General features: G+C 36.6%; 1 protein-coding gene across 1 annotated transcript; it reads right to left on the minus strand.

Moving 5' to 3' along the window:
* Positions 1-12,569: 12,569 nt before the first annotated feature.
* Positions 12,570-23,630, minus strand: LOC134847744 (DCN1-like protein 1). The gene is made up of 4 exons (XM_063864942.1): positions 23,410-23,630; positions 20,775-21,067; positions 19,750-19,895; positions 12,570-12,944 (listed from the first exon to the last, which is right to left on the minus strand). Exons 1-4 carry the CDS (start codon positions 23,596-23,598, stop codon positions 12,730-12,732), a joined length of 843 nt encoding a protein of 280 aa, XP_063721012.1. The 5' UTR covers positions 23,599-23,630; the 3' UTR covers positions 12,570-12,729.
* Between the last annotated feature and the right edge of the window lie 716 nt (positions 23,631-24,346).

A 24,346-nucleotide genomic window follows, 5' to 3' on the forward strand; every position in this document is an offset into this window, starting at 1 on the left:
GATTAAAGTGAAATATACAAAAATTTCATTTGTGACTTAGGTTAGAAAAAAATTGCTTTGTAATACTAAACTACGTTTTGCTTGCAAAAACTCTGAAAGTATTATTAAAGATGAAATTTTGAAAGGAATTTAATCTAACCAATACCATTCAAGTTCACTGTACTTCGCAGCGCCGTTACAAAAATTAACAAGAAAAAAAACTGTGTGCTTTTTTACTTTTATTCAATCGAATGATGGGAAAACTCAAGTTGACCGCGCAATGCAAGTGAAACATTGAATGCATGTTTCAGAACCTTTTCTAATTGATGAAAAAATTTACTCTTTAAATCCAACTTCCTGAAATAAAACATTGCAAACAAACCGTTGAAAAAATTTCAATGAAAGCGAGGAAGCAGAAAAAAACACTAACATTTTTGGATAAACCACAACTGTTCAACACAGAGGCGAAGCTGAGCTTAACACCAATTGTAATACTTGTAATACAAATAAGAATGTTTTGAAAATCAAAAGGAAAAAATTCAAAATTTGTTTTTGTCAATAAAAAATGCAACAAAAGACCAACATATCCGGAAGAAAATTGCCTGCACCATTAGAACTTGAAAAAATTTTGAGAATGCTTCACAGAAGCCAAGTTTTCAAAAAAGCTTTTTCTGCGGAACTAAGCAGACAAAAACAAGCAGACATTCAGTAATCTAATTTAGCCAAAATTATCTATTTTCAAAAAAAAACAGTCTTAACTGAAATCAAACTCCCGGGTTTTGTCGTCTCATGCATGAGGGTGCAGCAACTTGAATAAAGCTGAAACATCAAGCTACGGGAACTCAGCCGTCAAAATAAATAGACGGACGATAATCCGGAAAAGCACAACAACTCTAGTTTACAAAAAAAGGCCGATCGGATTCGAACGGCAAATCTTTGACATCTCGAGCAGTTGTTTTACCTCTACGCCAGATGATTGATTTCATTTGATTTTATAATTACTAAGCGGCAAAAAAGCCGAAAATCTTGAGCAGAAACACTTCATGCCAAAAAGAAATTCAAAAAATTCTCAACTTATGAAAAATGTCAAGTCCTTGTTTCCGTCAGAGTACACACGCGCACAAAACCTTTTTTTGGACGTAACGATGCAAAAAGAGACAACTAAGTTGATGTTTTCAAGCCGAAGCTTATAAAGCCGATAAAAAAGGCAAAAAAAAAACATTTTTTAGTTGAACTTTTAACAAATCCAGCTTGTTAAATTACAAATAACCTGCAAAGCAATATTAGATTCGCCCGGATTTTCAAATTGCTTAAAATAACTGCAGTTAAAAGTGTTGCAGCTAAATTAAACAATTCTTAGATGTGGCAAGTACGCCAACAAAACATAAGCAGACAAAAAAAGGCCGAAGTTTTGCGTTTTCGTTACCAACAGGCTGAACGTTCAAGAGACACTACAGTTTTTCCAATAATTATGAACCAAGGTACCACCAGTTCAATGGTTCCTTCGGAAAAATTGTTTATGGGAAAAAACAGTCTAGTATCCAGTTGCAACACCCTTGCTATCGCAAGGTTAATTAAATTTTAAAAAAATACATACCTAACCTACACATACTCCATTTTGAGGCCAGTCTTATTATTGAGATTTTATGATATTGAACAAATTTGAGAAAACTAGATCAATAGATAAATTTTTTCTGTTGTGAAACCTGACACAGTTGAAGCAGTGCTTCGCACCACTTGCGAATTAACGATAATCAAAGTCCGATAATTGAAATTCTCACTAAAAAATTAATTTAGGGAAAAATCTTATCCTGACCAGTATCGAAAGTATAATCTGTGTCGTCTCAAGTTCAGATTTTACCTCCAAACTGAATGGATGAATGGATCAAATTTGTACCACAAACTTGTTATACTATGCAAGTAAACTGGGCAAATGGTTCAGTGATTTTGTTAAACAAGTTGTTGAGTCAAAATATATATAATTATATATTCCCCTTTATTTATGCTTGCTAATTGAAAGCGTGAAAAATACAACCGTTCACATAACCAAAAAAAATTCAACCAAAGTTATAAGCAAAATGACAAAAATTACATTTACAAAAAATGACAATTTTTCATCGTTAATTTTTAACTTTTTATTCCGGACGACTTAAGAAGGTGGCTTCGATTTTGTGGAAATTTTCAATAGAGCTCAATCTCATATAATACTCAAAGATGGAATCCAAACATTAGGAAAGTGAGGCGACTGTGGTACAGCACCTACTGCATGTGCAGTAACCATATTAACTTCGATGCACACTAAACTTGGAACGCATATCGGTGTGTATAATTATATATATATATATATATATATATATATATATATATATATATATTGTTATTCAGTTATTGTCAAGGTCATGCAGTGTTGATCGCTGGTTAGACTTTAGTTAGTCGTTGAGCTCTGCGTACCAAGATACGGTTATATAGCTGGTTCACGGAATTGTAGTTCATGAATGAAAACAAAGTTTCAGTTTGAATTAAACTCTTGAGACTATATAATTTTCATTTGAGCTTATAGCATTATATCACGTTATCACATGGCGCAGCCAGCAGGATTCATGGCACAGGATAACAGAACGGACATGGGTATCCCAGTGTTCTGGAACTCAGCTAGCTCAGATCCACCGTGGAATTTCAAGATTTGGTTGGATCAATTTATGCTAGCAGTGACGGTCAAAAAAAGTGTGAATCCTGAGATATTACTAGAAGAACCGAAAGAAGTCATTGATGAGCCAATACCCCGCCCTGAAACTCCAGGAGAAAACGAAACTGCTCAGGCAGTACCGGATCGGGAGGCGAGAGATAGACTAAGAAGAGACAGAGAATTACTCGAAAACGAAGAGAGAAGGGAAAGGGGACCCAAAGTAGGACATAATGTGTTTTACAACGAAGTTCAAAAACGAAATACGTCTCGTTTGTTTCTGGCGTTAGGCACAGAAGGAAAGAAGAAAATCGTACAGAAAAATCCACATATTGAAATATCAAAACTTGAATTCAGAGATATGGTGAGATTGGCTAAAGTATCATTTGAAAAGATGAAAAACATTAGGTACGAGAGATACAGATTATTCACCAGGACAGAAGAAACCGGAGAGACTTTGGAGTCTTTTCATGCGGCTTTAACTGCACAAGCAGCAACGGCCGAATTCGGTGGATTAGAGGAAGAATTGGTGCGCGATCTATTTATATCACGAATGAAGAATACTGCACTTCAAGATACATTGACATTTGAAACTTTCGCACCAGATGAAGTACTCAAACGACGTATTAAATTTGAAAAAAGCAAGCAAACGACACAAGCGTTTCACAAATTGGTAGTCGGAAGCTCAACTGGAGGACAATTTTCTGCACCTCAGATTAAAATAAAACAAGAACCAATTGTGGCAGTTGGAAATAAAAATCAGAAATACAGGAGATCGAATCGAGATCAATTTAAAAAGAAATGGAACAATAACTAAGGCTCAAAAACCAGAACTGAAAAAAACCATGTACCAGATGTGGCAGAACAATTGGAGAAGGACATCTGAAAAATTGCCCAGCTATGGTAAAAACATGTAAAAACTGTATTAAGCAAAACCATTTTGCAAAAATGTGTCGATCGAATAAAGTGAACGAGATTGCGGAAGAAAACTCTGGCTCAGATGAAGAGTGCAACTTAATTCACAGTTTTGATTCCTGTGAGGAGTTTGAAGTCATGGTGGTCGAACCTAGATTACATGATTCGCCTGGAAAAATTGGAAAAATAATATCAGGAGCCAAAGACAACAATGTGATAAAAGATACAAGAGATGTTCAAAAAATTGACATTAGAAGAGATCCAAAATCCCACCAAACAAAAGCGTTGAAAGCGTTGGTAAGAACCGACAAACATATTATAAATATGACGATCGATACGGGAAGTCAAGTATCATTTCTGAAATGGACAACGGCAAAACAACTGATGGAGGGAGCTCCAAGAATAAAAATCACCCCAGCTGAAGAACTAAACTTGTCGATACAGTTTGTTGATTATAACAAGCAACCAATTCAAATACTAGGAGCAGTATGTACTAGTATAAGGTCAGTGGGGTGGGAAGTAACAGACGCATCGTTTTTAGTGACAGAACGCCGAGCACGATGTATTCTGGGATTAGATTTACAAGGAAAATTGGGGATACAGACGTCACAGAAGTCTGCACCGTCACAAAAATCCAGGTTTGACGTGCCAGCAGTCGGAAGGTATGAAACATCAATTTTACCAAAAATTCCGGTCCCTATTTGATCGAAAAGGGGAATCAAAAAATCACGTGGTGAACACAAAATTCAAATACCCACTGTGTCTTATTCAAGAAAAAGGTAGGAGGATTCCTATACATATACAAGAAAAAGTGCAAGCGGAATTATCGAAGTTGTTAACAGAAGGTCATATAACAAAACCTGACAAATGCACAAGTGACTGTTTCATTGCTCCGATAGTAATTACCGTAAAGAAGGACGATTCCATTAAATTGGCCTTAGATGCAAAACCCATTAATAGACAACTGTATAACAACAAATATCAGATGCCGAATGTGGACGAATCACTGGATGGCGTAAGCCAATTAGTAACTGTTATTACAGCAGGTACCTTGTATTTCACGGTATTGGATTTGAAACACACTGATAGTCAAATTAGACTAAATGCTGAAACATCTAAGCAGTGTAACTTTAACATAGTGGGTGGGCAGGCAACAGGAACATATAGGTTTCTATTCGGGTTCTATGGATTAGCACACATGCCTTCAGAATTTCAAAAAGCCATCGATCGAACATTAAATCATGCAAAAAACACTTTCTGCTTTCTGGATGACATTCTGATTGTATCAAAGGGGGAAAAACACGAACATGAACAGCTAGTAACCGACGTTTTAAAAAAAATTGGATAATGAAAATTTAGCGTTAAAGTTGGAAAAATGCGCATTCTTTCAACCAGATGTGAACTGGTTAGGTCACAAACTTACTTCAGAAGGAATAACACCAAAAATCACCAAGACGGAGGCAATACTAAAATTGCAACACCCGAAGTCTCTAAAACAATTGAGATCGTTTATGGGTAGTATTAACCATCTTTCTAAATTCATCCCAAACGCTGCGAGCTTAACCGATCAGCTCAGACCATTGTTAAGCGAAGAAAACGAGAAAAAGAAAATGAAAAATGTTAAATTGCCCGTAAAAAAATTTGAATTGGGGGAAAAGCACTCTTTGATTTTCGAAGAAATAAAAAAGGCTGTGACAAAGATCGCACAAACTCATTACTATGACCCCAAAAAAAATACTCGGGTAAAGTGTGACGCAAGTCACAGTGGTCTAGGAGCAACTTTAGAACAGAAAACAGATAACGAATGTACCTATTGCGTTCGATTCACGTTATCTTAACGCTCAAGACAAGAAGTATTCGACAAACGAGTTAGAACTGCTCGCAGTAGTTTGGGCGGTAGATAGATTTAAACACTACCTACTGGGGAAAAATTCATTCTGGCTACAGACCATAAAGCTCTTATATCAGCACTAGGAGAAAATACATCTAACAAAACGTATCAATCCCCACTTACTAGGTGGGTAGATAGACTACTACCATACCAATTTAGAGTGGTACAAATACCAGGTAAAGACATGGGAATTGTGGACTATATGTCAAGAGAGCCAAACGGAGAACCGTGGCCAGAGACATACTTAGATGAAAAATTCGTTCTAGCATCGATTGAATGTTTCCATAAAGCACTCGACTACTTAAGCAGCCGGCTAAACGATACGTTAAACATAAAACAGAATGTAAATATTCTAGAACATTCTGGATTTAGAGATACATTGGATGAATTAAAGGATACGTCATCCAACGGTTGCTATAGCAACCGTGCGGTTCAAAAACGAACACGGCTCGACCGGAACAAAAACGGTCCAAATTCAAGTCTCTCAAATTGTGAGCCAAACACTTTAAGCAAATTTTCTCATTGCAAACAGTCGGTCGACAATACTAGAAAACAAGAATATCTAGAACGAAAAAGTAGAATGGAGAAAAAACCGAAAAAGACAGTGAAAATAGTGGAACGAGAAAGAAATCGAGATTTAATGCTGGAACAAGTGACGGAAACGACATATCGGAGAATGACAACAGTACAACGAAGACACGAATCAGACAGTTCAGAGGATGATATGCCACGTGTTGAATGGCGAAAAATGGATATCGTTAATCAGAGAAGGGATTCAGGACAATCAACTTCATTACCAACACCTTCGGGGACTCCACAATCAGAGCCCAAAAGGCTAACTTCCCTCTGGGATTTAGTTGGGTCAGAACGTGCAGACAAAGTAGTACCGGGGAGTTTGCTGGTGTTAGAAGCGTCAACAGTAATGTCCAGTCCACAGAAGAACATACCAGAAAGAAACAATGTGAAAGTTACCGAAGTGGACCTTACGGCCGACAGCCCAATATCAAGCCCTGAGATTAGTCTAGTTGGAGGACGGAATAGCGATAGGAAATCCAGAGAAGAAGAATTAGACAAGCAGAACAACTAGAAGACAAAAACCTGCACAACCTGTTGAAACTTTTCGACCGAAACCTACTTGCCGAATTAACAACGGATGATACATGGATGGATAGATTAAGGAGAGTGATAGAACGGAAAGATCGCAATTCATTCGAAATGATGGGGCCCTATACGAATTCACTCTGGCATCAAATGGCCGTTGTTGACGATTGTATCATAGTAGATAGGAGATTAGCTGTTCCAGGACAACTGCGTCCTGCAGTGTTGCAGCGAATTCACCGAGGCCACCCAGGACAAGAAGCCATGTGGGACGTATCTCGATACCTGAGGTGGCCACATATGCACAAAGATATTGTGAATATGGCAGAGGAATGTCGTAGCTGTACTCACTATGGTAAGAACGTTAAATATTTCATACCAAAAAATGCGTCAAAACCACTCCCACTGCTCACGCAGCCGGGGCAGGAACTGCAATTAGATTATGCGGGCCCCCTAGAAGATAAAAAGAGGAAGATGATCTACCTGCTTACAGCTATAGATAGATACTCAAAATTTCCTTCAGTAAAAATAACAAAATCAACTGGGGGCAAGTCATCGGTGAAATTTCTGCGTACTTATATTGATACACATGGAATACCTGAATCAATAAGAATTGATCAGTTCTCGGGATTTAAAGGCAAAACGATGAAGAAGTTCTGTACTAAAAATAATATCGAACAAAAATTCTGTCCGGTAGGGGACCACCGGGGATGTGGCCTGGTTGAGCGAACCATTCAAACAATCAAACGAAGACTGGGAGTTATGTTATTGGATGAAAATGTCACATCAAAAAAACTTGCTCTTAGCACGATAATTCGGGATCTCAGGTGGAGTAAGCAAAAAACGACAAAATGCTCTCCATTTGAAGCACACTTTGGACGACTTTCAAAAACAGAATTCAAAATAGTAAGGGACACGTTCAAAAAAATTTCTGATCGTTTAGATAAGGAACACCTGGAGCGTTCAGCCCACACCGCATCACAGTTGAAAAGACGGGTTGACCAGTCACGCAATAACGTCAAAATCGTAAGAAAGAGCCAAAACAGCGGAGAAGTCAGTCCCATGTTCAAGTCAGAATTAGAGTCAGCTAAAGACAGAGACCGGGCGAAAGCTCTGAGGACATTATTAGAAGCGAACGCTCGTTGGAACGCGACCAGGAGAGACACGTCGGCTAGCGATATTAGAAGAAAAGTGGACGAAACGAGTACAATAGACCCAGAATTACGGAAGGAGCTCTTATATTCGTGGGAAAACGGCTTCCTTGAGGATAAACCCGAGAAGGTGGAACCAAGCTCGACTAACCTTTTGAGAAAGGATGAAGGCAGAAAGAGTGGAAAGGCGTTAACAAATCCGTTGAAGGGGAAAGTACAACTAGAAACTCCACACACAGTCAAAACAGCTGCGGGGGCAATTTATAGAAAGAGTGACATTGCTCAAACAAAAATCAACACTAGTGATATGAGAGATAAAAGCCCGAAAAAGGAACAATCTAGACAAAGCCCACATGGAGATGAGCCAAAATCAAAATCAAAGAAAAAAGAAGGCGGGTCACGGAAAAAGAACAGCGACTCCGAAGAAATGCCTGATATACAAAAACGGTCGAACTTGGAAAATGCAGTGGAATTCTACCAAGATAGTCAACAAAATGTAACATCCAAAGAATTAGAAGTGAACGGAGGCCTTAACTTGGGCGTAAAGAGAGCTAAACCCAAGAATGCCGGTCCAGTGCGGGGAAACGCTGGGGGCTCAGAACCAAAAGGTGTTGGGAAAAAGGATAAAAAATCAACATGTCAAGAGGCTAGGAAACCGAAAGCTGCAATAACAGCACGCCAGAGAAACCAGGCGGACGAGGAAGAAATGAATACAATGTCATTTACAGAAAAAGCCTGTACTCTAAGTACATCCACTCCTAGAAAGGAAATGAGGGATAAAAGTAAGGAAATCACCCAAAATAGTTCAGCAGAAAAGATATTGGAGACGTTCCAAAGCCGTGACCTAGCTACAGAAGACTGGAATCTCTTAGCAGATCAGGTTTTGACTAGGGGAGTTCAAAAAGAGGCAGAAACAATTCTAAAAAATGCAGACACGAGCGGCGACGAAGGAAGCAATGCGCCTCCAGGTTTTTCAGATGAATCGGGTGAGACTGAAGTACCGGTTAGACGCAGCGGAAGACAGACGAAAAACAAAGGCCCAATTCGTTTCGGAAATCCTGTTAAACATTCTATCAAATTAATTACGACAGATCAAGATATAACAGATCTTAACAAAGCAGCGCTAGAGGCATACAGATTCAAACTAGCAACGTTCAAAGCGGATGCCAACAAGCCGGTAGAAACGAAATTGGGATTGCTCGAAAAACATCTCTTTTGTCGGAAGTTTGGAAGCGAGGCACTGGATATTACAAAGACTTAAGGAAAAATCAAAGCCGTTGAAAACTAATTAAACTGAGTATTAAATTTCATAGTTTTTTAATTTTTATATGCATACTATATAAAACTTAGTTATTCTAACCTTGGAACGCATATCGGTATCTATAATTATATATATTGTTATTAAGTTATTGTCAAGGTCATGCAGTGTTGATCGCTGGTTAGACTTTAGTTAGTCGTTGAGCTCTGCGTACCAAGATACGGTTATAGAGTTGTTTCACGGAACCGTAGTTCATGAATGAAAACAAAGTTTCAGTTTGAATTAAACTCTTGAGACTATATCATTTTCATTTGAGCTTATAGCATTATATCACGTTATCAAAGCGACAGAATTACAGCCGACCGACCTCGGCACCAGAAATCTATCGAAATTTTTCAGCACCGACTTAAATTATTTGCAAATCTTAGCGTGCAGCTATTTAACATGCAGGCAACACAGAAGTCAACACATAGGCGCCACTTTCCTTACTACAAAATCATTAAAATGAAAAACAAAGTAAAATGTAGTTTGAAAAAGAAACAGATGAAACAAAATTATCATAGAACTCGATGGAAGACACCTAGGGACAGGCACCAGCTATATTTGTCTGAAATTTATATACTGATGCAGTACGAAATGCGCAATTTCAAAAATGGGACTTTTGTAGATAAGCAACTCGGAAGAGTGAAAATTTTGTATTTTCCGAAAGACATTAACATTTCTTTCATGAAAAAAAAAGTAGTCGCCTATTCAGGAAAAAAAACGCGCAACCACTTTCTTTGATCGAACTTTTCATTTCAGATTTGTTAGGTAGCTTATCAGAAAATGCTAAAAACTTTAAAAAAAGGTCCAAATTCAAAAACTTTAGCCCCTTATGCAGAAGAGCTTCGCCGAACATGTAAATTCGATTGAACCCAAAAATCCGTTTGGCGGAGTAGTTCTTGAGAAAGGTCAAAAAATTTCAAAACAACGGTAAAAAAAAGCAAAACTTTGACATTTCAGTGTGTCAAAAAAATGTAGTTGCGTATGCAAAGGGACTTCTCACAACACCTTCTCTGAATTAAACCGAACAGCCCAGATACGGGAGGGTGTTTTCAGTAAAACTCATAAAAGCTCAAACATTATAAAATTAACTTTCCTGAAGACGATAATTTTAGTGTATAAAAAACTGTGAGGAGGCCCTGATGCAAGGAAGCCTCACCTTATCCGTTATCTCCATTGGACCCACAACCTCAGGTTTGGGAAGTCAGTTTTCGAGATGAAAAACTTAAAAAATCGGTCAAAAAGCTTCTTGAACAATAATTTTTGTGAAGAAAGAATCTGTGGGTGGCTTCTTGTGCAGAAAAGATCTACAACCTGTACGTTCGCTTGAGCCCAAAAATCCAGGTTTGGCAGTGTGGTTCTCGTGAAAAGTTTCAAGAAACGGGCAGAAAATCCAAATTTTTGACTTCTCCGAGGGACATAAATTTTTGTCAATTACGTAGTCGCGTAAGCAAAGGAGCTTTTCACAACCCGTTCTCTGGATTGAACCCAACATTTCAGATAAAGTAGGGTTTTTGCGGAAAAATTCATAAAAAATCATCTTTAAAAACACTCAAAAAATTGAACTTTCCGAGGATGATAACTTTCTGTGTAATATATTTTAATAAAAACTCTAATGCAGGAAAGCTTCACTCTACCCATTATCTCCAATGAACCGCCAACTTCAGGTTTCGGAGGTTAGTTTTCGAGAAAATTCGAAAAAGTTCATAAAAGTTCAAAAAAATCAAAAATTTCTCTATTCACACGTCCAAAAACTTATTTGTACAAAAGTTTAGGCGTAGCCGCTAATGAATGGGCTTTCCGCTTTCCATCACCGCTCTATTTACTGAAACAAATACCAGATTTTTTGAAGGCTGTAGACAAAAGGGTAAAAAAAAAGATCAAAGAATAAACCGGTACAAAAAGCTGTAGGCAGTCTCTTTAGGGATACCTTTTTTTGAAAATCGGTTCAAAGGCTTTATCGAAAAAATATTTATTTTCCATAGCGTTCAAAAAAAACCCAATCCAAACATTTTCATAATACCTGCTTTTATCGAACAGGGTATCTAGGTAAAAATGCTGAGCAGGAGATCCTAAATTTTCTGATAGACATTAACATTTCTTTCACGAAAAAAAAATAAAAAAAGTAGTTGCTTGTTCAGGAAAAAAAACGCGCAACCGCTTTCTTTGATCGAACTTATTTTAATCAGAATATGCTAAGAACTTTAAAAAGCGGTCCACATTCAAAAACTTTAGCCGCTTATGCCGAAGAGCTTCTCCGAACATGTAAATTCGATTGAACCCAAAAACCCGTTTGGCGGAGTAGTTCTTGAGAAAGGTCAAAAAATTTCAAAACAACGGAAAAAAAACTTTGACATTTCAGTGTGTCAAAAAAAATGTAGTTGCGTATGCAGAGGGACTTCTCACAACACCTTCTTTGAATTAAACCGAACATCCCAGATACGGGTGGGTGTTTTCAGTAAAATTCATAGAAGGACCCACAACCTCAGGTTTGGGAATTCAGTTTTCGAGATGAAAAAATTAAAAAATCGGTCAAAAAGTTTCTTGAACAATAACTTTTGTGTAGAAAAAATCTTTGGGTGCCTTCTTGTGCAGAAGCTGTGGGTGGCTTCTTGTGCTGTGGGTGGCTTCTTTTTTGAAAATCGATTCAAAGGTTTTATGGAAAAATTATTTATTTTCCATAACGTTCAAAAAAATAAAAAAACCCAATCCAAACATTTTCATAATACATGCTTTTATCGAACAGGCCATCTAGGTTAACATGCCAAGCAAGACATCTGAAATTCAAATTGAAAATTGAACAATTTTACGAAGCGAAAACAAGGCCTGCAATCTATGTGCAGGCACCAGTTGCGCCGAAGAAAAAACTCATTTTGTAAAAAACTAAGTTCCATGTCCAACTTAAACTAAACTGTACTAACACACATCACAAGTAGTTAATAGTAGCTTAGTACCCATCCAGCTAGTACCAACCCATAAATGATTCAACTGATTTTGTTAACTAGTTGTTAACCCGAAAAAAAGTCTACCATCCAATTTCATAACGCTTGCTACTCTCAAGCCTAAAAATTTGTTTGAAATACGACGAAATTGTATATAATAGAAAAACCATTTCATCAACTTTGAGAATAAAGTTGTTAACGGGAAAAAGTCTTGTACACGGTTGCAACACCCTTACTTATCGCAACCCTAAAAAAATAAAATCCAATTTCAAAACTAGAAGCCGACCTTTTTCATGACTTTTACATTTTTGAAGTTCGGTAGATTTCTCCTTCATTCTAGCAAATGAATTGGAATTAAACCTAAGAAATCAAGTCATATCGCAATAAAAATTAACTCGAGCACATCCGAACTATTGCAACCAATAAAAAAGCCAATTAAATCAAACTGTGCTTTCTGCGGGTATTAATGCACCTATTGCAATAAACTTGATGCTTTTGTGACGATACTTAAAGTCGTTTCAACTTAATCAAAGCTTTTTTCATAAGAAAAGCCGATTCTATTGTATTGATTATTGTATCGATTATTGAAGAAATGGAAGCGCGATTCGGTTTTTAAAAATTAAATTCATAGTAAATCTAGATATCAGCATCTCAACCTTGGACGGCTTCGTTTCGTTAGTGTACACCAGATAAAACCAGATGAGAAGATTCAAAAAGAGAGTTCGAAAAGGGGATCGGAACAGTTTTGAAAAGCTACTGAGACTTTCATTTCAGTCTAATTGCATTTTTTCTTCTGCTGTAGCTGAATTTGCTGTCGATTCCTTCTGTGCTTCTTCTTGCTTCCATCTGGCGTACTCTACGAACTCGTCCAAAAGGGTAGGCCACGCACCTTCCGTGTCGTATTCCTCGAAACTTCCGATCTGGTTCACAAAGTCTAAAGTCACATTCCACGTATCTTCCGGAATCGTGTTGCGCTTCCTGCCATCTAAAAAAACAAGCTAATATTGAAACAACGATTGCAAAAAGACAAATTAAAATGCACTTTCACGTCTCTTGCAGATTAAATAGAGAAAAGTATCACCATATTCACAAAAAATTTTAAAGGAAGCAACCTCGAAACGTTTGAAAAAATTTCATCTGAGAAAAACAAGAAAACTGGTTCAAAACATTAAAAACCAACACTTTTCTGCTTGTTTGGATATAAAGTGTAAAAAGCACAGTTAGCACCACAGGATAAATAAGTGCACTCCGAACTACGAAACAAACTTTCTAATGACAAGGTCCCAAAAGCTTGTCTTTGCTCTAGTTTATTTCATGGATGTTGGTCTTGAATTTCGCTTTGAATAGCACAATATGATACTTGGCTTCAACTTAAAGCGTCATTCAAGTAAAATGCATGAAAAAACTGCTGGCGTTAAAATTCTAATTCATTCGTTCTGGTACTCTTTGTTTAAATTAAAGCGCTTTCAAAAACATACCAAGTGTTGCAAAAAATAAACTGTTGTTTGCAAATATCTATAAAAACTTGAAATTTTGCATTGCAAACGATAATTCAGTTTTTCAACGAAAACTAAAAAAAAAAAAAAAGCTGAACACACAATTTAAGCTCCAAACAAACCACATTCTTCTCGCATATCTAAAGAAATCAACTCAAAAACACCCGCTTGCTGTGCAAGTAGCACAGAAAACTCCGACCACAATCATAGAAAAACTCAAAAAAAAAACTTCTTTTCTTCAAATTAGTTTCGTTTTTTTTGCGAGTGGTACGGGTAGAAAGTAAGCAAATTAGACATAATCGACAACAGTTCTCTTCGAAAAGTGAAAAAGCAAAAACCTACCATAAAAGATTTTGTAATTTTTTGCAAAATAATTAAATTTTTTCTAGAAAAATTTAATGAACAAGAAAGCGCTAATTCAAGCTTTCAAAAAATTTTCCTTTTTTTCATATAACGAAGGTTACTCGATTGCTTTTCTCACTGGAAATTGGACAAAACTCAAACACTTGAAACTAGTTCCCCAGAGGGATGGGGCGGGAGTGATTGGGCGGTCCCCCCCTCTCAGGAATTCGAACCCTGCCGACACAAAGGGTCCTCCTCTTGTGATATTTTGATATATCCATTTTTGGTGACGGGCCCTAAATTTATTGTAAAGGCGCCTTAGGCGCCAATATATACTAATTTTGAGGGGGGCGCGTTTTTGGCCTGTTTTTTTTGCCAAAATTGGTCAAAATGGGAATTACGTGGATTATTTATGAGTGATTATTTTCACGATGATTACCTGAGTTAGCGTGGAGTCACGAAAAAATTTCACATTCTTTCACATTCCCGGTCTTAAACTTGATGTTGTTTTGATATAAATAAATCGAGCTCGGCTAGAACTTTTTATTTATTAACTTAACGTTTTTTGCTGTTGTCAGCTTTGTTTCAGTTCTTTTTTTTGCTTGACTTATCAGAACTTTTCAACCTCCGCCGTTCTACCCGAGCACCTATTGAAGGCTTACTTTTAACGGGAAAAAATAGAGAACAAATACAGCTGCCAGGTCAATAACAAATAGACTCAGGCTTTTCTATAATTTTAGCACGCAAATGAAGGTTAAGTTTGGTCATGAAAATAGTTGACGATAAGGACTACCTGAAATGGTTTCAAAAATCTATATTTGTTTATATCTTAGGCAAATAGGATATTTAGAATTTGCTGCTTTAAAAATGTTTCGCCCTATTATACTTAATACTTTCTTCTAAAACTTTTTTCAAGGTTACCACTCTCGATGAGCTGAAAAGCTCTTTAATAACCCTGCAGGCAATTTGTAAGTTTTGTCAACAAGTTTTTGCGATAGTAGAACACGACGAAAATCAGATCTAAAGGCAATAAGAAAAATTAGTAATACGCCTCGAATAAGTAAAAACTCGGCTACATCTAGGGTTCGAAACCAGCGACCTAGAGACTATGTCTCACACGCCAACCACTCAGCCGCGGACGCTTAACAGGCATCAAACAATAGCCACAAGTAAAGAAGAGAACAGATGCTATGGAATTTTCAATGCTACAAGGAAATTTCCAAATAAGTGAACACTTTTAATGAGCACTTTTATTTGCAAGTTAGGTACGGAAAAAAGAAGGTTCGTAATAATACTTTACGCCGATTACGAGTTTAAACACAACCTCTAAGCCAATGTGTTATCTGATACCAAAAAACTGGCTTTCAGAAGAAAAAAGTTCCCTTCCTAATTTGATCATGCTTTAAGCAAGTTCATCAAAAATTATGTGGTGCCCAGTTGCAATAACAATGTTGAAGTTTAATTGAGGCTGATATAAATTTTGATTTAATTATTTAATATGACTACCCTTTAGACGAAATCATCCCAGTTTGAGAATTTTCAACATGGTAGCTTTCCTTCGTGTAAATTAAAATTAGCGCAACCTTATTCAGAAAATAACTAACGTGCACCAGATAAAAACTCTTTCCAGAGGTTGAGAAAAATGAATCCCCCCTCTCAAGAATTCGAACCCTGCGGACACAAAGGGTCCTACCCTTGTGCTATTTTGAGATATCCATTTTTGGTGACGGGCCCTAAATTTATTGTAAAGGCACCTTTGGCGCCAATATATACTAATTTTGAGGAGGGGGGCGCTTTTTTGGCCTGCTTTTTTGCCAATTTTGCCTTTGGCGCAGAAAAATTGGTAAAAATGGGAATTACGTGGATTATTTATGTGTGATTAATTTCATGATGATTACCTGAGTTAGCGTGGAGTCACGAAAAAAACTTCACATTCCAGGTCTTAAGCTTGATGTTGTTTTGATATAAATAAATCGAGCTCGGCTAGAACTTTTTATTTATTAACTTAACGTTTTTTGCTGTTGACAGCTTTGTTTCAATTCTTTTTTTGCTTGACTTATCATAACTTTTCAACCTCCGCCGTTCTACCCGAGCACCTACTGAAGGCTTACTTTTATCGGGAAAAAATAGAGAACAAATACAGCTGCCAGGTCAATAACAAATAGACTCAGGCTTTTCTATAATTTTAGCACGCAAATGAAGGTTAAGTTTGGTCATGAAAATAGTTGACGATAAGGACTACCTGAAATGGTTTCAAAAATCTATATTTGTTTATATCTTAGGCAAATAGGATATTTAGAATTTGCTGCTTTAAAAATGTTTCGCCCTATTATACTTAATACTTTCTTCTAAAACTTTTTTCAAGGTTACCACTCTCGATGAGCTGAAAAGCTCTTTAATAACCCTGCAGGCAATTTGTAAGTTTTGTCAACAAGTTTTTGCGATAGTAGAACACGACGAAAATCAGATCTAAAGGCAATAAGAAAAATTAGTAATACGCCTCGAATAAGTAAAAACTCGGCTACATCTAGGGTTCGAAACCAGCGACCTAGAGACTATGTCTCACACGCCAACCACTCAGCCGCGGACGCTTAACAGGCATCAAACAATAGCCACAAGTAAAGAAGAGAACAGATGCTATGGAATTTTCAATGCTACAAGGAAATTTCCAAATAAGTGAACACTTTTAATGAGCACTTTTATTTGCAAGTTAGGTACGGAAAAAAGAAGGTTCGTAATAATACTTTACGCCGATTACGAGTTTAAACACAACCTCTAAGCCAATGTGTTATCTGATACCAAAAAACTGGCTTTCAGAAGAAAAAAGTTCCCTTCCTAATTTGATCATGCTTTAAGAAAGTTCATCAAAAATTATGTGGTGCCCAGTTGCAATAACAATGTTGAAGTTTAATTGAGGCTGATATAAATTTTGATTTAATTATTTAATATGACTACCCTTTAGACGAAATCATCCCAGTTTGAGAATTTTCAACATGGTAGCTTTCCTTCGTGTAAATTAAAATTAGCGCAACCTTATTCAGAAAATAACTAACGTGCACCAGATAAAAACTCTTTCCAGAGGTTGAGAAAAATGAATCCCCCCTCTCAAGAATTCGAACCCTGCGGACACAAAGGGTCCTACCCTTGTGCTATTTTGAGATATCCATTTTTGGTGACGGGCCCTAAATTTATTGTAAAGGCACCTTTGGCGCCAATATATACTAATTTTGAGGAGGGGGGCGCTTTTTTGGCCTGCTTTTTTGCCAATTTTGCCTTTGGCGCAGAAAAATTGGTAAAAATGGGAATTACGTGGATTATTTATGTGTGATTAATTTCATGATGATTACCTGAGTTAGCGTGGAGTCACGAAAAAAACTTCACATTCCAGGTCTTAAGCTTGATGTTGTTTTGATATAAATAAATCGAGCTCGGCTAGAACTTTTTATTTATTAACTTAACGTTTTTTGCTGTTGACAGCTTTGTTTCAATTCTTTTTTTGCTTGACTTATCATAACTTTTCAACCTCCGCCGTTCTACCCGAGCACCTACTGAAGGCTTACTTTTATCGGGAAAAAATAGAGAACAAATACAGCTGCCAGGTCAATAACAAATAGACTCAGGCTTTTCTATAAATTTAGCACGCAAATGAAGGTTAAGTTTGGTCATGAAAATAGTTGACGATAAGGACTACCTGAAATGGTTTCAAAAATCTATATTTGTTTATATCTTAGGCAAATAGGATATTTAGAATTTGCTGCTTTAAAAATGTTTCGCCCTATTATACTTAATACTTTCTTCTAAAACTTTTTTCAAGGTTACCACTCTCGATGAGCTGAAAAGCTCTTTAATAACCCTGCAGGCAATTTGTAAGTTTTGTCAACAAGTTTTTGCGATAGTAGAACACGACGAAAATCAGATCTAAAGGCAATAAGAAAAATTAGTAATACGCCTCGAATAAGTAAAAACTCGGCTACATCTAGGGTTCGAAACCAGCGACCTAGAGACTATGTCTCACACGCCAACCACTCAGCCGCGGACGCTTAACAGGCATCAAACAATAGCCACAAGTAAAGAAGAGAACAGATGCTATGGAATTTTCAATGCTACAAGGAAATTTCCAAATAAGTGAACACTTTTAATGAGCACTTTTATTTGCAAGTTAGGTACGGAAAAAAGAAGGTTCGTAATAATACTTTACGCCGATTACGAGTTTAAACACAACCTCTAAGCCAATGTGTTATCTGATACCAAAAAACTGGCTTTCAGAAGAAAAAAGTTCCCTTCCTAATTTGATCATGCTTTAAACAAGTTCATCAAAAATTATGTGGTGCCCAGTTGCAATAACAATGTTGAAGTTTAATTGAGGCTGATATAAATTTTGATTTAATTATTTAATATGACTACCCTTTAGACGAAATCATCCCAGTTCGAGAATTTTCAACATGGTAGCTTTCCTTCGTGTAAATTAAAATTAGCGCAATCTTATTCAGAAAATAACTAACGTGCACCAGATAAAAACTCTTTCCAGAGGTTGAGAAAAATGAATCCCCCCTCTCAAGAATTCGAACCCTGCGGACACAAAGGGTCCTACCCTTGTGCTATTTTGAGATATCCATTTTTGGTGACGGGCCCTAAATTTATTGTAAAGGCACCTTTGGCGCCAATATATACTAATTTTGAGGAGGGGGGCGCTTTTTTGGCCTGCATTTTTGCCAATTTTGCCTTTGGCGCAGAAAAATTGGTAAAAATGGGAATTACGTGGATTATTTATGTGTGATTAATTTCATGATGATTACCTGAGTTAGCGTGGAGTCACGAAAAAAACTTCACATTCCAGGTCTTAAGCTTGATGTTGTTTTGATATAAATAAATCGAGCTCGGCTAGAACTTTTTATTTATTAACTTAACGTTTTTTGCTGTTGACAGCTTTGTTTCAATTCTTTTTTTGCTTGACTTATCATAACTTTTCAACCTCCGCCGTTCTACCCGAGCACCTACTGAAGGCTTACTTTTATCGGGAAAAAATAGAGAACAAATACAGCTGCCAGGTCAATAACAAATAGACTCAGGCTTTTCTATAATTTTAGCTCGCAAATGAAGGTTAAATTTGGTCATGAAAATAGTTGACGATAAGGACTACCTGAAATGGTTTCAAAAATCTATATTTGTTTATATCTTAGGCAATTAGGATATTTACAATTTGCTGCTTTAAAAATGTTTCGCCCTATTATACTTAATACCTTCTTCTATAACTTTTTTCAAGGTTACCACTCTCGATGAGCTTGAAAAGCTCTTTGATAACCCTGCAGGCATTTTGTAAATTTTGTCATCAAGTTTTTGCGATAGTAGAACACGACGAAAATCAGATCTAAAGGCAATAAGAAAAATTAGTAATACGCCTCGAATAAGTAAAAACTCGGCTACATCTAGGGTTCGAAACCAGCGACCTAGAGACTATGTCTCACACGCCAACCACTCAGCCGCGGACGCTTAACAGGCATCAAACAATAGCCACAAGTAAAGAAGAGAACAGATGCTATGGAATTTTCAATGCTACAAGGAAATTTCCAAATAAGTGAACACTTTTAATGAGCACTTTTATTTGCAAGTTAGGTACGGAAAAAAGAAGGTTCGTAATAATACTTTACGCCGATTACGAGTTTAAACACAACCTCTAAGCCAATGTGTTATCTGATACCAAAAAACTGGCTTTCAGAAGAAAAAAGTTCCCTTCCTAATTTGATCATGCTTTAAACAAGTTCATCAAAAATTATGTGGTGCCCAGTTGCAATAACAATGTTGAAGTTTAATTGAGGCTGATATAAATTTTGATTTAATTATTTAATATGACTACCCTTTAGACGAAATCAGCCCAGTTTGAGATTTTTCAACATGGTAATTTTCCTTCGTGTAAATCAAAATTAGCGCAACCTTATTCAGAATATAACTAACCTGCACCAGATAAAAACTCTTTCCAGAGGTTGAGAAAAATGAATTTGTTTTCGAGAAGAAGAGTCCAGTAGGCGGCAGCTGTGTCGATATCCAAATTCTTCTTTCCTTCGTCTTTTGCATAGCCGAATGTGTAGCGGTATAGCTGCCTAAAGCCGACCCAAAATTCAATCCCAACTTGCAAAATTTATTTTCCTATCTTTTCAAGTCCATTGTTCCCAGAAAAGCTTCTACACACAGAATACGAAGCAGACTTACACACACAAAAGCTTCGTCACTTGCGATCAGTGATTTGTACAAATTGAGTGATTTAAGACAAGCTATATGAAAAAACTCTCATACGATATATGCTTACACAATTATACGGGAGTTTGGGCTCAAGCGATTCCGAAAAATGAGTTTTGTGTGCATGCAATGCAGTTGGCTCTAAAAACTTTCAAATCTCTTTTTTTCGAATTTCGTTTTCTTTTAAATCTCACGTTTACTTATAAATCTCTTGCAATTAAAAAAAAACATTAAGCTCAAATTTCACAAAAAGAAACTTATCTCTTTCTATGAGCGAAACAAACGAAGAAACATTTTTGACAGCAGAACTTTTCATGAGGAATAACAATTTTGCATATCGAAGCCGATTACAAATTTTCTATAAATTTTAAATTGTATGTAGTTTCATAATTTGTCGGACAATTTCAAATGTATCCATTCTCATCATTGCTTACAAATTGATCAACTGAGTTTGCGTTTTTTATTCAGGCTCAGCACAATGACTCAGCCACAACATTTCGAAAAAAGTTTTACAAAATGAATTTGGCAATAAAATTGAAAAGTTGCTAACTATTTGCTAAATTGATTATCGAAGAAATGGACACGAGCATGGAACATGACCTGAAAGCGCCAATCAACAAACAGATAACACTTTTTTTCATCGAATCATCTACAATTCATTGAATGAAACATACAACCAAATAGAAATTCAATTCCAATTCTCGAGTTTTCACTAAAAGAAGCAATGCCTAAACTCTACTCACTTGAAGCCAACGCTGTTGGTGTTTTTAACTTCGTTCATCATCTGGGGAATAGTGGATCTAAGCTTTTCTATACTATCACTTCCAAGTTCATACATTCCCTCAACAAATTCTTGCTTTGTGAAGACACACTGGCGCTTGGCCTTGAATTTCCAGGCCAAAACTAAAACTGGTAGGGAAGTAGGGTCCAATTTGAGGTCACCGCAAAAACGTATAATTTCCTCGGCAAACATTGTTTCTGGTCTATCTGGGTTTGCGTAATGTCTGAACAAATTTTCAATTGCTCTTCTGTCTGCCTGAAGAAAAATTTAAATCACAATTATGACATCATCACCATCGTTCATTCTTACTATCTTGCTCTTTTACGATCTTCCCTTATTTGCATTGTCCCTGAATTTGATTTTCACAATTGAAAACTTTGTTTTTGCAATGAGTTATTTTTACTATAAGCAATCAATTGTTCGAAAATTAGCTACAAATAAAATGGAATCCTTTGCTAAAAATTGACACCAGAATTTCCTCAACTGCTATAAGAACAAAAACGAAATTTGGAGAATACCTGAAGCCACTAATAAGAGCAGACTCACCAAATCCAATAATTACTTTGTAACTTGGCAATAATAACGTAGCAGTATTTAGACAACCGCGTATTCCTACTCGTCAGTAGGCAGACAAATACTGTATAAACCAATCAAAACTGAGATGAGAAAGCAAACTTTCGAAATAAATAATTATTACTAGCGTGTAACGCACCTTCGGTGCTTCAAATTTATGACAACTCTCAAAACCGCAGATATTAGAAATAATATTTGCATCCTTTGAATATACTCTGACAGCACCCAAATACAGTATTGGTAATTTCAAATTTTGTAAAGCTATTCAAGTTTTTTTAATTCAAAATTTGAAAAACCATGCAATTTTGTGAATTTTTTTAATATCTAAATTCGTTGAAAACTTTGAAATGACAGAAAAACGCCAATTCTCTGAAACTAAAAGCAATGGAGCAGTCGCATTTGGACCCAAGAATTGCAACTTCTGAGAGTACTCACAGTACCCAACAACAGGGTTGGGAACTTCAAACTTTGAAGAACTTCAAGTTTAAATTCTCTAATTTTTTTTAAAGTGACATATCTCCAGAACTACAAAAATTTGAGCACTCACATTTGGAGGCAAAAGTTTCAACCCCTGAGAGTACTCTGACAGCCCCAAACATCAGATTAGGAATTCCAAACTTTGAAGAAAAAAAATTAAATTTAAGTTTTCTGAAAACTTTTTAGAAAAAAAAAACACAAAAAACGTCATATCTCGAAAACTAACAGGATTTAAGCACTCATAGATACAGGAAAAACTCGCAACCCCAAGAAGTGCCCTGACAAAACATCAATATAGAGATGCGAATTTTAAATTTTTATATCTAAGTACTTTGAACATTTAAAAAAAAGACATTACAAACGTCACATCTCGGAAACTAAAAGCATTTGAGCATTTTGCAACATGAAATCTTGAGAGTACCCTAACAGTACCCAACTACAAGATTGAAAATGTCAAACCTTTTTAAAGTTATTTATATTAAATTTTCAAAAAACGTAAGTTTTCTGAGAAAACATAAAATACGTCATATCTCGAAAACTACAAGGATTTGAGAAGTCATATTCAGAGGCAAGATTAGCAACCCCTGTGATTACCCTCACATTTACCAAATCATGATTGATTTTTCAAAATTTTTGAATTTTTTCAAATCTAAGTTTTTTGAAGAACTACAAGGATTTGAGAACTGAGATTTGGAGGCAAGATTCGCAGCCCCTCAGAGTACCCTGGCAACACCCAACTACAGTGATGAGAAATTCAAATTTAGTAAAATTTTCTAAATTTAAGGTTTCTAGAGATTATTGAAAAATCTCAAAAACTGCCGTATTTCGTCATTACAAGGCCATACTGTGCACTGGATAGGCGCACAATTTTGTGTCTGTATGTTCCTGGATTCCAGAGACAAGTCTTTAAACAGGTAAAAATTTTGTCGGAACGATCGAAGGAAAATAAAGAACAAAAGAAGAACAAAGGGAGCGTCCTTGTTGAGAAATCCGCTAACAATGCACAGTTTGGCCTCGTAATGGTGTACTAAAAGGATTTGGTTATTAATATATCGAGGCCAAAATCGCAACACCTGGGGAAGCCCTGACAGCATTCCAATATTGGGTTGCTAATTTCAAACTTGGTGAAATAAACACTGAATTCAAACTCGAAAAAAATATTAACCAATGCAATATACGATATTGCTTAAACGTAAAAAAAAATCTTAAACATGCAAAAAAAGTTGAAAAGGCTGAAACATGGCGAGATAGTGAAGCCCGCATTTAAATATCTAATAGATAGATTTCTTAGTTTTTCCTTGTCTCGATTCTGATTGGTTACTACAGTATTTGTCTGCTTACTGAAGAGTAGGAATACGTGGTTGTCTAAATACAGACCGCACTACCTTGGCAATTAACTGCTTATCCAATACATTTAACCACAGTAGCATGCAAAGTTTTTCTGATCCCGAACCTTACACAGTGCATAGAAATATGTAGCAGACATCTATTAAGAAAACGTTCATTCAGAATCACTTATTCAGAAACAATGCTCTTTATATGCTCACCCTCTGATAACCACTGGCAGCTGGGGCTCTCCTGTGAATCTGAAGAGTATAAAAATTGTCCATAGCTTCGTCTAATTTCCAGTTGTTTTTCCTGAGAATCTCTCTGGCTTCCTTTGGATCCACTTGAGTGACACCTTGGAACTGTCTCACCAGATTGTCCTTTTCAGAGTTTTTCACTCTGTTATACATCACTGTGCGCTGAAAAAGATGCAACAACTTTGAAAGAATACGCTGGGAAATTTTTACTGTAGTATGACTTATTTATTAACTTATAGGTCGGAAAACGAAATTATGTTAGCGTATTGTTATTATCCCGTTGTTTGCAGCGAGTCCGCCAAGATCTCGCCGAGTTCAAGGAACATTACGACCTCCGACGTTGTGACATTCGACCAGAATGGACGAAAATGCAGTTTCGAATTCGTGGCCGCTGACCTGGAGGATTAACGATTTTAGCAGATTAGCGACGTTATTTGAGTGATTAGACGAATCGTGAAGGTAGGAAAATTCTGAAAATTTTAATTTTCAAGAATTCGAATTGTGACTGAGAAATGATTGAAACGGCCATTTTGGAGAAAAACGAGAAAAACACAACAACAATAGTTGCAGTAGAAACGACTACGATAGAAATAACGACAGATAACTGGAAATTGTCAGAAACCGCTCCGAGTTGTAACGATTGTGTCGCTACAATCGTTACAGAGCAATTCACGCGAACGGGGAAGGGTGTTGGAACAGCGTGTCCAGCCTTCCGGAAGGAAATAAGAGTGTTATTTCCCCGGATTCCAGAATCCGGAGGGGTCTCGGGCGGAGAACTCAAACTGTTTTATACAAACTTTTAGCTTACTGGTTATGTCCTGAATTGAAATTAATTAACATCCAGATTCATTTTCAGATAATGAGAAGCTAGGAGTTGAGGGGAAGGGTTGATCCATCTTCG

Source organism: Symsagittifera roscoffensis, chromosome 6, assembly GCF_963678635.1.
Source record: "Symsagittifera roscoffensis chromosome 6, txSymRosc1.1, whole genome shotgun sequence".
Taxonomy (NCBI): Eukaryota; Metazoa; Xenacoelomorpha; order Acoela; family Convolutidae; genus Symsagittifera; species Symsagittifera roscoffensis.

Bases quoted from the DNA above. Each gene is read 5' to 3' on its own strand.
- LOC134847744 (XM_063864942.1), bottom strand. From the start codon at position 23,598: ATGTATAACAGAGTGAAAAACTCTGAAAAGGACAATCTGGTGAGACAG. The intron at 21,068-23,409 runs GTGAGCATATAA...ATTTTTCTTCAG, and splicing joins CTGCCAGTGGTTATCAGAGG to GCAGACAGAAGAGCAATTGA. The intron at 19,896-20,774 runs GTGAGTAGAGTT...GGTCGGCTTTAG, and splicing joins ACCAACAGCGTTGGCTTCAA to GCAGCTATACCGCTACACAT.